At 35.9% G+C, this 15704-nt stretch overlaps 1 protein-coding gene across 1 annotated transcript in view; it reads left to right on the top strand.

Moving 5' to 3' along the window:
* LOC145268837 (membrane-bound transcription factor site-1 protease-like) overlaps positions 1-15704 on the top strand; it is a 171063-nt gene that overhangs the window by 52230 nt on the left and 103129 nt on the right. The window contains exons 9-14 of the mRNA XM_080124504.1: positions 1051-1160; positions 2857-2973; positions 3565-3632; positions 8304-8406; positions 8701-8777; positions 13482-13556. Of these exons, the coding sequence (XP_079980630.1) occupies positions 1051-1160; positions 2857-2973; positions 3565-3632; positions 8304-8406; positions 8701-8777; positions 13482-13556 (550 nt within the window). The remainder of the gene's footprint in view (positions 1-1050; positions 1161-2856; positions 2974-3564; positions 3633-8303; positions 8407-8700; positions 8778-13481; positions 13557-15704) is intronic.

Below are 15704 nucleotides of genomic sequence, written 5' to 3'. Positions count from 1 at the left end.
GACGCTCTGATATTATTGTAGCTCTTTTGTTAAAACTGCAAAAGTATTTATCTAAGCTAGCATGAACGCCTGGCAAAGCCCGATCGTAAAATACGCTTAAAAATGATATTTTAATTCTTGCAGATTTCGTATATATTATTATAGAGTTAATGTTCTATCAATTTTTATATATTATAAAGTTGCGATTTCCAAAAAAAAAAAAAAAAATATATCCATGTGAATTGGGTGCATTACAAGGTGTGTGCAATAAGTAATGTCTCTGACCCACTTCCCATAGCAGTAGAGCAACGAAACTTGGCACAGTTATTATTTGCTTGAATTGAAACTGAAATAAAAACTTATGAAAAAAAAAAAAATACATATAAAATCCATCCCAGATAGAGCAAAACGGAGACTTATTGAATCTGTTTTAATTTCAAACATTAACACCATCAAACAAAGAAAAGGATTTTATAATGTAGCCCCAATCATAGGTAATATAATAATAAATGAACAAAACATTAATTTAGATCCTGGTTGATGAAAAAAAATGCATATATGTATATAACCCGACCACCCTCCACGCACACTAGATATAAATTCACTTTTCATCATGAAAATTTTTTCTCTCCAGAACAGAAAGAAAACTGAACTTCTCTTTCGCATGTGATATATGACCGTCTTCCTGTACATCCTCGCATAGAAATCCTGATGATGTCCCCTGAGATAGGGACGAAACGTTGATTTTATTTTTGTTTTTACTCTTTTAGGTTTTTCCTTTTTATTCACATAACGTCTAAAGCAGCGTTTATATCTTGCTTTATTTTATTCATATATATATATATATATATATATATATAACTTGAGTTCCTTGGAAACAATGCCGAGATAAGCGGAGAGCACATACAGCAACTGGAAGTCCCAAATGGTCACCCATTTAGTACTGACCCAGTTCAATATTGCTTAACTTCGGTGATCCAACGTGATTATACCATAATTGACAATAATAATAATCTTAATTGAAATCTTATATACATGTATGTGTGATCTTTATTGTTTTCTTTTTTATAGGTCTGGGTCATGGCACGTTTGTGGCTGGCGTGATTGCCAGCTCCAAGCAATGCCTCGGATTTGCACCTGATGCTGATATCTACGTGTTTCGAGTTTTTACCAATAATCAGGTAAGAGATAATTGCATGTACTTCTTTGGAATTGTAATCATCGCTCTGATCCTTATCTGGCATCAAGTGAAATGAATGGCTCTCGTCTTCGGGAGGCTTCATGTTTTGACAAGCTTCTGGACTTGACCTTTACTCCTGATGTGAAATGGAACACATACATCAAATCCGTTGCCAAGGCCGCTGGAAAAATGGTAGGATCCTTCTACCTTCCAGTAGATATCTCACTCCTGATGCAGTTCTCTACCTGTATAAAAGCCAGGTACGGCAAACGATGGAGTACTGTTTCCACATCTGGGTAGGAGCTGCTAGAAACAGCTTATCCTGCCTTGAGAGTTTAAAATAGACTTCGTAGCTTAGTGGGAAATGCCCTTTTCTATTCACTGCAGCCTCTTTCCCACAGAAGAGACGTTGTGAACCTGTCTCTGCTTTATCATTATTTTCATGGCAAATGCTCGTCTGAGCTTTAATCTATGGTCTCCCCCCCCTCGCCAAACTTTCATGAAAAACACTTGTCTAGCCAAAACCACTATCAATAATTTCCCACCCTCTTTTTCTGTGCCTAAACCTAAACGTAGATTCAATGAACAAAGCTTCTTTCTTAGAACTGCACGCCTGTGGAACTCTGTTCCATTTGCCTGCTTTCCAGCTGACTACAACTTGATTGTCTTCAAGTCCAGCGTAAACAAATTCTTAATAAACCGTCCCGTTAAGTAATCCAATTTACAAAATTTCCACTACTTATCTATGCCCATTAACCCTTATCTTTGAGTGACCTCTGGGCCTTGATAAGTGGTGACTCCTTTGTAAAAAAAAAAAAAAAAAAAAGTCCCTTCGGCAAAAGAAAATTGTTATGTTAAAAAATAAAAGCATAGTTTGAAAAAGCAAAACAATTACAAGTATGAGTACCATATGGTACTTCTGCAGTTTAAATCCCATTTTTCCATGTGTCTCACTCAGCAACGCATGGTGAATGATGAAAATTGACAGATTATACCGAGCAAACTGAAGTCAATACAAAAATGAACAAAGAAAATGAAAGAAAATAAAGAATACAAACAACCTATCGTAATAATATCATAAATTTTACTCTTTTTTTTTTTTCCTGTTTTTTTTTTTTAATAAAGGTTTTGTTTCTTTGAATTAGTGAACAAATATATTTTTTATTTTTCTTGTGTATGAAAATTTTTTCTTTTTTTTTTTTAATTAATGAAAACGTATTTGTTTTAAGGAACAAATAAAAGATTTTTTTGGCGGGGTGATATATATATTTTTCGTTAAACTTTTTTTAATGAAAAAGGTGTACTATTTTTGGTACTTTTTAATAATTTTTTATACCCAAAGAAAGTTTGAAGCAGCTTACGATGACAAATTTTTTTTATTTTCAAATGTCATTGTGAAATAATAAAAAATAGGCATAACTCTGTATTTGTTAATAGTGTTATTTCCCTTTGTTTTGAACAAAAAAATATTAGAAAAAAAAAGTATACTTTTGTCATACTGTGGACATCTTCCTCTCAGAGTATTTAGAAAGTGATTTATGAAAAAAAATAGGAAAAGCTATAACAAAGGGAAATAACTCTGTATGTGTCTATACACAGTTATTTCCCTTTGCAACCAAAAAATGTTATTTCATTTTCTTATGTACGAAACCTTTCTTTTTTCTTTTAAAACTTTTTGTCCTTTAATTTTATCCAAGGTTTCTTACACGTCTTGGTTTCTTGACGCGTTTAACTATGCAATTCTGAAGAAGATCAACGTTTTGAATCTTAGCATCGGGGGCCCCGACTTCATGGACCATCCTTTTGTAGATAAGGTAAGTCTTGATTCTTCACTTGGTATTTATGACCTTTCAATTTATGACCTTTTCATTATGCAAATTCTACAGCCTTCGAAGATAAATCGGAAAAAGAAGAAATCCTGACAAGTGTTCTCATCTTGAGTGTTATCTGCACAACGTTTCAGTTGATATAACTTCTGCCCATCTTCAGGAGTACAAGTCGCCATGTTTTGCAAAGGAGGAAAGTGGGGTGAACTCTACATTTTCAAGGTTCCATATTTTTGGTTCTAGTCGAAAATTTACAAAAAAAAAAAAAAATAAAAGAGTTATCGGTGAGACATAATGTGAAATCATGTGCATATCGTCATGGCAACTTATACACCTGAAGAAGGTCGAAGGTTACATTGACCGAAACGCTGTGCAGATAACACTCTAGATGAGAAAATTATCTGATAATTCCAAATAATACAGACACTCATTCATCTAAAAAAAAAATGCAGAATTTTAACACTGTATATTGGTTGCACAACCACTACCCTATTTGGCCAACTTACCTCGCATCTTGTAAACTTTAAAAAAAAAAAATTGTTGCGATCATCTAAAAGCTTGATTGTTGTTTCATTTCAGGTATGGGAATTGACTGCAAACAAAGTCATCATGGTGTCTGCCATCGGAAATGATGGACCTCTTTATGGGTAAGTTGTGAAAAACGAGAATTTTGTTTTTTCAGCTTTTAGATGAGGATTGGTTATTTGGATTCTTCAGACTAATGCGCTAATCTTGGATATTATTCTCACAATCTATCGATGTAACCTCTGACCTTCTTTGGGTGTATCTTGTCAAAATCTGAGAAATCTTTCTGTCGGACTCGGAAATCTTTCTGTCGGACTCGGAAATCTTTCTGTCAGACTCGGAAATCTTTCTGTCGAACTCTGGAAATCTTTCTGTCGAACTCTGGAAATCTTTCTGTCGAACTCTGGAAATCTTTCTGTCGAACTCTGGAAATCTTTCTGTCGAACTCTGGAAATCTTTCTGTCGAACTCTGGAAATCTTTCTGTCGAACTCTGGAAATCTTTCAATCGAACTCTGGAAATCTTTCAATCGAACTCTGGAAATCTTTCTGTCGAACTATGGAAATCTTTCTGTCGAACTCTGGAAATCTTTCTGTCGAACTGTGCGGAAATGTTTCTGTCGAACTGTGCGGAAATGATTCTGTCGAACTCCGCGGAAATCTTTAGCGGGCGAATGGTGCTCGCTGTTGTTAAGTAGAGGAATAAAAAGATTAGTCACATGTTCCCAAGACAAGGAATGAGTCCACAAAATTTGCGGAAATTATATTCACAACCAATGTACACTTTCAGATATGATAGAATGCTCCTACGAAGATGAGGATAAGTCTTCAAATAAATAAATAAATAAACGGTACTTGTATCGTTTAATCAAGATATAAAAAAATGAAAATATTGAAAACAGTTTAAATTGTACATATCCATTATGGAATGAAGTTCTCCGAAAAAAAAAAAATTTCACTTAATTTCATCAAGTAGTTTTTTTTTTTTTTTTTTTTTTTTTTTTTTACAGCGAAAAAACAATTTGTTATGATACGAGCAAAAGGTTCGATTTTTAGGAAGAAAAGCTAGTAATAAAGATGGGGAGGGAGTGTCGGCGCTTTACATGGAGTTATCTCCCCGTGGCGTTTCTAAAATCCAAACAACAATTAAGAAAAAAAATCAAAAATGTCTGCCTTCAATGTGCTGTCATAAAAATGTGTTTTTCCGCTGTAAAAAAAAAAAAAAAAAAAAAATCTACTCAATCAAATTCTGTGAAATTTTTTTCCAGAGATCTTCAGTCCAAAACGGATACGTACAATATAACTTTTTTTTTTGATATTTTCATTTTTAAATGCCTTGATTAAACTGTACAAGTACTAAATAAATAAATACACAAATTACTCTAATGATTCCAACAAAAAAAAAAAATAATCTACAAAAATGTACACAAATTAATTTTCATATTGAAAACTGACTCGTATACACTTTTATTCCAGCGTGATTTCTATTAATTCTATTAATTCAAAATAAATCTACATTCAATGAATGCACCTCATTTGCATTTCACATTAAAGAAAATCATTTTTATAATTAATTTGATGTTTTTATTTGTTGTAATAGAACCGTTTTAATTGTTCGGGCTAGAAATATTATTTAAAATTGATTTATTTAATTTTTATTTAATTTATTTTCAATTATTATCAGACTATGCCAGTTTATTTAAGCTGTGAGAGATACTTCCCTTTTTAAGTTATTTTTTGGGTTTAATTTTTTATAGATGAAAATTGATATATTAGATACTTCTATAAATCCAACATGTGATCCATTGTAAGAAGTTAAGACATTCAGTGTCTCTTATATAGTACTAGCGATACCCGGGTGGCTTGAGGCAAATCAAAACTCCGGCGGGGGGTTAAATAATAAAAAAAAAAAAATGTTTTGGTAGGTGAGTGTATGAGGATCGAACCCGTACCTTTGAGTTGGAAATTAATGTGTGAAAAAAAAAAAAAGTGCTACGTTAACCATCGAGCCATGGTGACAGACAACATAAAGCAGGTTTGAATTTATATAATTTAACTATAAAAACAGGCGTGCGCAATAAAAGTCAACTCTGCTCCTTCCATTTGACCTAATTAAGAAGGTCAAATAGAAGTCACGCAGCGTTTGGGTTTGTTTATCCAAATTTGACTGTTTCTTCCCCCAACAGATGTTGGGGAGGGGAAACCAGCTCCCAATTGTCCAGATTGAAGAGCAACTGTCTGATATACAAGATTGATCAAAGCTGATTGCTTCTGGACGTTTTTCCCGGCGCAATGCCGAGAACGCCCGTTTGAGTTTAGTTTCAGTTTATTTATACTAAAACGCCCAATCAACACGCGAGAAGCCAAAATAGCAATAATTTTGTAAAAGTCGACGTAAATAAATCTAGATGCGACGCACTTTCCCAAATCGTACATATTATTATTTAGGACCCATATAAACAGTTGTAAGCGATCGTAAAGACCTCGTGTGCTCGAAAAGCCTTTTGAAGACATACACGAAATGGTCACACACTTTTTGCCTTTTATATATATAGATGGAACGATAATAAAGTTGTATTCCTGTCTGTATGTTCACAAATGTAGTGTTTCACAAATTGATGACAATGGACCTATAAACACTTTTATTTTGACTTCTATAGATACTATGTATTCAAAAGAAATCTACATTCAATGAGTAACCTCATTTGCATATCACATTAAAGAAAATCTATTTTAATAATTTAATTTTATTGTTTGTTGTAATGGAATCGTTTTAATTGTTCTATTTAGAAATATTATTTAAAGTTTATTTAACTTTTAATGTAATTTCATTTCAATTATTAAAAGTTAGCAACAGCTGTGGTTATTTAAGCTGTTAGAGTTATTTTCCCTTTAAACTATGAGAATTACTTCATGTTTGATTTTCATAGACCAAGATGAATGCTTCCCTAAATCCAGCATGTGGTCACTTTCCATAAGTTAGGATATTCGGTATATCTTAAATAGTATGTGATTAATTCCTCTGCCTGCCAATATGTTTTGTTATAATTGCTTCACTTTTGAGGAAATTAAGGGAAGCTATCAAAATCAAGAGGCGGGAAAAGATCAGCAAAGGTACCCTCCTCCTGCAGGACAACGCTCCGGTCCACAACTCGCATGTCGCCAGACCAGAAGCACGGGCTTGTGGTTATGAAATCCTTCCCCATCCCCTCTCCTCTCCTGACCTTGCACCCTCTGACTTTCACCTCTTCCATCAAATCTGCATCAAACGATGGGAGAAATGCATAACTTAGATCCGTATCACCATCTTGACATTTACAAATAAATCTTTAAATTTCAACTGTACTTCTCACGGTTAACGGTGGCCATGTGGATTTCTTCCTTGCTAATGGGATCAGAGATGGCTTCGTTGCCGAGTTCGAATCTCCCGACCGGTGGTACGAGGGACGTGCAATAAGTAATGCCCCTGACCCGCTTCTCATAGCAGTAGAGCAATGAAACTTGGCACAGTTATTAGTCTTTCTCTACATAGGAACCACCCAGAGTTATGCATTTCTATCATCGTTTGATGCAGCTTTGGAGACCGTTTTTGTAGAACACCCCAGGTTGGTCCTCCAACCACAACGTGACTTCAGAAATCAAGGTTGCATCATCTGGAAAACGCTTTCCTTTCAAAAACAACTTCATGGCTGGGAAGAGATGAAAGTCAGAAGGTGCAAGGTCAGGAGAGTAGGGAGGATGGGGAAGGATTTCATAACCACACGCCCATGCTTCTGATCATACGAGTTGTGGACCAGAGCGTTGTACCTGCAGAAGGAGGGTACCTTTGCTGATCTTGTCCCGCCTCTTGATTTTGATAGCTTCCCTTAGTTTCCTCAAGAGTAAAGCATAATAGCCTCTCGTAATTGTGGTACCCTTTGCCAGGAAATCTGTCATCACTACTCCGTCCTGGTCCCAGAAAAATGTGAGCATGACCTTGCCAGCGGAGGGCTGCATCCTTGCCTTCTTTGGAGGTGGTGAGTCCAAGTGCTTCCACTGCATTGACTGGGCTTTGGTCTCTGGATCATAGTGATGGACCCAGGCTTCATCCTGTGTAATCAGTATTTTGAAAAACTTTGACTCATCTTCTTGGCACATCTCCAAATTCATCCTCGAGCACTCGACGTGTTCTTGCTTCTGGAATGGTGTGAGCAACCTGGGAATCCATCTGGCAGACACCTTATGCATATGCAAATGGTCATGAATGATAGTTTCCACAGACCCTGTACTAATCTTGACATCTTTGGCTATTTGGCGAATAGTAATGCGCCGATTTTCCAAAATGGTAACCTCAACTTGGACAGATGCCTCATCAATGGCAGAAGGGGCAGCGACCAGGTCTGGGAGCTGTTTAGACAGACTTCCGGCCATGTTTGAATTCACGATGCCAGCGTTTTACAATGTCATATGATGGGGCATTATCATCATAAGTTTCTTCCATTCATCATCTCCTGTGGTGTGCGTGCTTTCAAATACAAAAACCGGTCACTGCTCGACATTCAACAGGCTCCATTTCACACCTGACTCAGTTCAAACACCTGTAAAACAGAAACCATAATTAGTTCAGAGCTGTAATTTGCCACATAACCCGTAGAGATATAAATCATTGCACATGCAAAATTTCAGCTAGATCAGAAAACTGGAAGTGGGTCAGGGGCATTACTTATTGCACGCCCCTCGTATATATATATATATATATATATATATATATACACACACACATTTTTCATGTTACATGTTTTTTTGTTCTCCATAGGACATTAAACAATCCTGCGGATCAGATGGATGTGATTGGAGTGGGAGGAATTAATTTTGAAAACCAAATAGCTCGATTTTCATCTCGGGGAATGACAACGTGGGTAAGTACTACATCCCCCTCCCCCTCTAGTGTTATCTCATGAATTCACTGTTTGATTATATTAAAAAGATAACAATTTGTGCAAATAACACCGAAAGTGCTGTAAGCAGGGTTCAAAAAGACTTGAAAAATCATTGAATTTTGACTTCTATCTTGAAAAGGCTTTATTTTTATTATTACTTTTAAAAATTCTTGAAAATTGTATTTATGTCCAGAATCTGGAACGAAAAAATTGTCTTTAAAAAAAATTTTTTTTTATTAACTATGCTTTTTTTCCTCCTTGTTTTAATGTAAGGAATTACCCGCTGGTTATGGTCGACTGAAGCCTGATATCGTCACGTATGGATCAGCCGTAAGAGGATCTGCTTTAAAGTAAGATGCTCCAGATTTCTCCGTCCGTCCGTCTTTTTTTTTTTTTTGTACTGATTACATGGTTATTGATGTAACAGTTATCTCCCTTACTGCTCGATAAATTACTTAAAGTATAAATTACTTCCCTTTATTATAACCGTGGTAAACGTGTTCTGGGTTTTTTTTCGGAATTCTTGGATTAAAATCACCCTGTCGGTGAGGCATTAGAATATGTCGACTGCCCCCCTGCGTAGAGTAAAAGTCTCTCAATGGGGCCACCTATTGGCTGTGGGTGGCGACTCGTGATACATGAGAAAAGGATACTGGTGGCTGAGTACCTGATACCTAGGGAAAATAAAGGTATTGGATGCAACACTCCATTTTGACCTTATACTGGACTAGACGGGTGGTCGGAGGGACCCAATCCGATCAACCGGCTGGTCATGACAAGCCCCACCATATATAAACCATAACAAGCCTGCAATTAACCACTAATATTCCCATCCCAAACCTATACTAATCCCACTAACAACTATACCCCAAAATATGGTGGAAAGCTGTGGCTGAGGGTCAATCATATTTGAGAACCAAAAGCTTACTCCATACGCATCGGATTTGTCTTGGACTAAAATAAAAACAAATGTTCCAGTACAAAAAGATGTGTAGCTGCGAGAAAACTTTCCCAAAATATGAGTATACGGGCTAAGGTATCTCTGTCTCAACCAAAGCGAATGGGAACTCCCCCTTGGTAAATTTCCAATGAAAATTGGACTCCGTGGAGGGTGGTGGAGCCCAGGGCCAGTGAATTAAAATAAAAATAATAATATGGAGAAAACTAAAAAAAAGAACTCCTTCTGATGTCTCAGACATCTGTGACTCTGACGACAGATCAGAACCACAAGCGAAGCAGAAACAAAACGAAGGAAATTACCCTAGTCTAACCTACCCTAAATATATAGTGATAAACCAAGGAAATTACCCTAGTCTAACCTACCCTAAATATATAGTGATAAACCAAGGAAATTACCCTAGTCTAACCTACCCTAAATATATAGTGATAAACCAAGGAAATTACCCTAGTCTAACCTACCCTAAATATATAGTGATAAAATCTACTGATTAAGAATCCTTTACCAAAATTTCACCATTTAAAATTGAAAATACTCTGAAAAGCCTAAAACCTGTTTCAGTTAAAAAAAAAAAAAAAATGACCAATGGCACATTATTGGTCCAAGTGGATAAAGAAGCCCAATCAGAAAGACTCCTAAACTGGACAACTTTCAATGTAATAAAAATAAGTTTATCCACATAAATTCCTGAACACCTAGATGAGTAATGAAGTTTGAAGAAATTAAAACCAACCTAATAAAGCAAAATGTGTCAGATGTGAGGCGAATGATCATTAAAAGAAATGGCCAAATGATACACACCAACACATATGTATTAACCTTTAACTCAACCAAACTCCCACTAGAAATAAAAATTGGATTCACGATGGTCAAGGTGGAAACATACATACCAGGACCTCTCGGGTGCTTCAATTGTCAAAAGTTTGGTCACCATAAAGATCGATGCACCCGAACCCCTGTGTGCGGAAGATGTTGTAAGAGTGGAACAGATCATGAAGAAAAAGACTGCAAAGAAAAACCAACCTGCACCAATTGCAAAGGAGAACACTCACCCAATTCAAGAGAGTGCAAGACCTGGCAAAATGAAAAACGAATCCCTAAAATAAAATATTCCAAAAATATCTCTTTCCCAGAAGCCAGGAAAAGGTATGAATCCATTATCCCAACATACTCGGAAATGACAAAAAAACACCACCTTAACTAACACCCATGGAGGCCAAAAGTTTGACCGCATCATCAACAAACTTTCAGAAATAAAAACTGACGAACTCCCACCCATCATAACAGAACTAAGATCTCTATTAAAAGAGCTGAAAGCTTTTGAGATGGAATTGGGCACAAACTATCACACAAGACCAAAACACCTCCAAGAGCCAGATTCTGCCAAACAGAAAATGAAAATTGAACAAGCAACACAGACGCACAAAATGAGGGACCCTCCCAGGTGATATCCCCAATAGAAAAAATCCTTCCAGGAACATGGACTTAAAAAAGGTCTCGAAGCAGATCTACGCAACGGTCCAATGACAAACCAAAGGAATCAGAATAAGAGACAAAAAGCTGGTCCATCGAAGAAAGAAGAGAATGAAGACGAACAACTAAGTAGAGAAAAATCATGGCAACGTTCAGGAAAAGAAACTGGAAGTCACAAACAAAAAAAATGGGTACTCCTGCAGTATTTTACCCACCGATTTCACGATCTTAGCCGAGCGTTGACGAACGCTTTCGGCGTTAACGCCGACGAAAGCCGAGAATTCGGAGCTACGGTGCAAGAACGCTAAAAGTATGTGAATAGCAACAACATTACAAGGAAAAGATATTACACACACACACAACAAAATGGATAAAATTAATACAAAAAATTTGGATAAAATAAATCACAAACACTTACCGTAAGTTTTTTTAAAGTAAAATAAATTTATTTTGTTGAATATTTTTTTTTTTTTTTTTGGTTCATTTTGTTTTCCGGTAGCTTTTTTTTTGGGGGGGGGGGGGGGGGTAAGCAACAGTAATAAACACTTCAATGCATTTTTTGTTTGTTTGTTTTTAACAAAACGTTATTAAACAGTAACAACAATGTTTTTTTTTTGTTTTTGTTTTTTTCAGTAATGTTTGTAGGGGGGGGGACAACAATTACTGTTTATCTTTAGTTCCGACTGGAAGATTTTCTACTGACTGTAGAGAGGCAAAGCAGGGAGCAAAGGGTTTTCAGAGGATGTGGAAAGAAGCTTCTTCCCAAACCGGGTAGCCTTCCGCGATTTGATTTATTATGGAGACAAAAGGGTTGTGTCCAAATTTTTGTCTCCACATAAATTCGCATAAATATGTTTCCAACAGCTCCCGTTTTTTTTTTTTTTTTATCGCTAAATTAAATAGCTGAAATGAAAGGCTGTGTATTTTTACTTTGAACAATAAAATAACTGAAATGAAACGCTATGTGTGTAATTTCAATGAAAATTATTCGTCTGCTGCGTGTTCGTTTGAAGCGCCCTGATTGGCTGATAGAGTATCGTACCGCTCGCCATGTTCCGGCGTTTTCCGACGGATGTCGATCAACGCTCGGCTAAGATCGTGAAATCGGTGGGTAAAATACTGCAGGAGTACCAAAAAATGAATTGACCGACATGAAAAAATGGAGACAGAGGATAACCCTCCACCTCCTGTTGCCCCTGGAATTGCCGAAGACTTGAGGCAAATATAAACAAATTACTATTAATATCTCATGACCTATCATCTGCCCCCAGGAAACATTTCTAAAGACACACGATAACATCACTACAAAAAACTACGCCCAATACAACTTTATACACAATACTGGACAGAGGGCCTCCGCAAGTGTATCGACGTCCCTCAGAGCGAAATAACTTTAGACACCACATTACAAGTAATTGCTGTGAAAACCACTTTGCATAAAACCATCAACATTTGCACCACATGACCCCGTAAATGAAGCCGAAGTCAACAAAATAATAGAACAACTTCCTAAACCATACATCCTACGAGGAGACTTCAACAGTCACAACATCATATGGGGAAGCAATAAAACAGACGGAAAAGGTAAAAAACTAGAAAATATTATCAACAATAACAATCTGTCCCTCATGAACCAAATCTCCAATACATACCTCCACCCTTCCTCAGGTACATACTCAGCCATTGATTTGTCGCTATGCGACCCAGCCACATTAATGGACTACAGTTGGCAAGTAATTGTCTGTATTTTTTTGAGATGAGGTGTTTTCATTGATTGAGATTGTCGGACTGACTTCCTCATCTTGGTTGTTATAGACACAACGTTTTGCCCTCCGGCCTTCATCTGGGGAACCGTTTGTTAGGAGTCCTAGTGACATATGGCCAAGTGGTCCTAGACGTTGTATCAAAGTTTACAGTTACCCAAAGGTGCTGAGTTCAATCCTGAACGAAGGCAGTGAAAAGTAACATCCTAATCTAACATTCAAAACAGAGAATCAGCAACTATGTCCCAGAGCCTAGCTGGAGTCCGAACACGGAACCCCCGTCATAATAATAATAAAGGGTTGGGTTTGAGACTCTTAACAAACGGTTCCCCAGATGAAGGCTGGAGGGCAAAACTGCCGAAACATTGTGTCTATAACAACCAAGACTACAGTTGGCAAGTGTATGATGACTCATATGATAGCGATCACTTTCCCATTATACTTGAAAACTCAATCCTGATTGGAGATGGAAGCTAAACAGCTAACTGGGAGGAATATAAAACCCAATGCAATGCAAAATTAATAGACAAAGATGAACCGGAGAACTCTATGGAACACTTCACTGATACCTTGATGTCAATAGCTGGGAAATGTATACCCAAAGGCTCCAAATCAAAAAAAATATAAGAGACGTTGGTTTAATGAAGATTACCAAAAAGCATTAAAGTTACGTAAAGCTGCACTGCGAAAATTTAAAATTCAACTCCCTCCCCCACAATCAATTGGTTTTGGTTGAATTGCTCTAGATTGTGTTTTCTTTCTGTGTCAAATTAAAAAAAATAGATTTAAGCTGAGCTTTTAAGAAAGAAAAATTTTTTTTTTCTTACTTAACGTCAAATTTATTTCTCTTCTCTTTTCAGAAATGGATGTCGATCTCTGTCAGGCACGAGTGTGGCCTCCCCTGTAGTGGCCGGTGCTGTTACATTATTAGCAAGGTAAACATTTTGTTAAGCATTACGGGGTTCGTGCAGGCTTGAAAAGTCCTTGAATTTTTACTTTTGCTTTTATTACTTTGAAAAATTCTTGAAAAAAATGGAAAATGCTGTGAAAATTTCTTAGAAAGGCCTTGAAAATTTATGTTCAGTAAAAATTTGGGTTAAAATATTAAAAATAAAATAAAAATAAAACTATTAAATTATTTTTTTAAGTATTAATAAAAATACCATTAAAATATTTTTTAAATTTGAAAATAAAAATGAAACGCATTGTTACAAAATTGCATAGTATTGTGGATACAAGAGTTTTGTCCCTTTATCACAAAACTACTCAAGGTACATTTATCTATCACAAAACTACCTTGAGCATGTTGAAGACAGGATGCTCTGTTTATGTTATAGATGATCCCATCCTTATGTTGATGGTGGTAGGTGATTGAGAAGCATGGCTCGCATAACGAAGAGATTGAACATACAGATATATGATAACAAATAAATGTAGATGTATTTAAATAAAAATAAAGATAGAAATGGTAAGAGTTCGTTGAGAAAAGAGTAACGTTACTTGCGATATTGTATTTGATGATAGACTGATGGCAGTCAGGAAAGCTGGTTGGCTGGCTGTTGCTTGATGTAATGCTGTACGTTTTCGATAGGATTGAGGTCTGGAGATTGTGCAGGCCAATCCAGACACTGAATATCATGCTCTTTCAGGAACCTTTTGTGCTACATCTTGACTTGTTGAGAGTCCAGCGAAAAAGAGAAAGAAATCTATAAAACAGGAAGTAACGTATCTGCCTTTGCCCTCGGGTTGCCAGGCATGTGTCACCAGAGTTAAAGGGTGATAATCGAGTTTAAGTTTTTTTTTACACGCTATCAAGCAATCCTTGTGAACATCGAATGCATTTTACTTGGAGCTTGCTATATATATATATATAGATAGTCAATCTTGCGATTAATTTCTTTTTTTTATTATTTAAACTGATGTCTTGTGCACTTATATATATATAGTAAATTTATAGCGGCCTATAAATATTATTTTTCTATTAATTTTGTTAAATACTTCTGGATTTTTTAAATATTTAAAAAATATTTGATTTTTTAAATATAAATATTATTTTGTTAATTATTTTTTAAATATTTATTGATTTTTTTTTTTTTTTTTTTTTTTTTTTTTTTTTTTTTTAAGTATTTAAAAAATATTTATTTATTTATTTATTTTTTTTAAATATAAATATTATTTTGCTAATTATTTCATCTCTGAGGATAAAGAGCCATTTTTTGAAACTCCATGGAATAAGGCAATTTAAATTTTCAACTTGTATTCTGTATGTTGAAAATTTTAATTTACATATTTTTAATTTTCGTTCTTATATATATATATATATATATATATATGTCATATGCTACTGGTACCATGTAACCCAGTACTACCTGCCTCATGGTCGGGTCACCAGCGACTAAACTGGTTCCCGCACCAGGCTTGTTTGGTGAGGAGGGTGGCTAGTCTCCCTGAAGGATTAAAAACAAGACCTTCCAAAGGGAAAATGAACCCTTTTTCGGAGTCAAAGGCCAACTAGCACCATGTGTGTTTGTGTGTATGTATGTGTGTTGGGGTGGAGAGGGCTCCCGTAAGCCGTGGTGAAAGCAACCTTTATAGGAGAAGCAAATCTCTGATTTAAAAAATAATAAAGCGGGAAACCAATACCCACATTAAGCTGGTCTGCAGTTTAACTTGTTGCTGGCTATCTTGCTCTTGGTTGTTGTTGGATCTCAGCATTTTGAACCGAGAGAGAGAGAGAGATTTAGCTGTCGTACAAAGCTAAGACTCTGTAACATCATCTGTGTATAGATGCTCCCTCAGGCCTTTGTCTATAAAAATGGTTCTGTGGCGATGGAAAAATTGTGATGCATGGAGGCTTGAAATGCTGGAAGCATGTAATAATTGATCTCGATGACCGTCTTCAGTGTCATGCCTGCTTGAGCGTGGGAATTTACCTGTAGGACTAAAAAAAAAAAAGTCATTTTTGGGCTCATGGACTTTAAGTGTTTGAGGGAGTGGCACTTGTCTGACAAGACGTTACAATCATCATCATCATCATATATATATATATATATATATATATATAATTTATTTATACAAACATT

Source organism: Euprymna scolopes, chromosome 44, assembly GCF_053919585.1.
Source record: "Euprymna scolopes isolate OS-2025 chromosome 44, ASM5391958v1, whole genome shotgun sequence".
Taxonomy (NCBI): domain Eukaryota; kingdom Metazoa; phylum Mollusca; class Cephalopoda; order Sepiida; family Sepiolidae; genus Euprymna; species Euprymna scolopes.
This window is presented reverse-complemented; position numbering and strand designations above follow the sequence as displayed.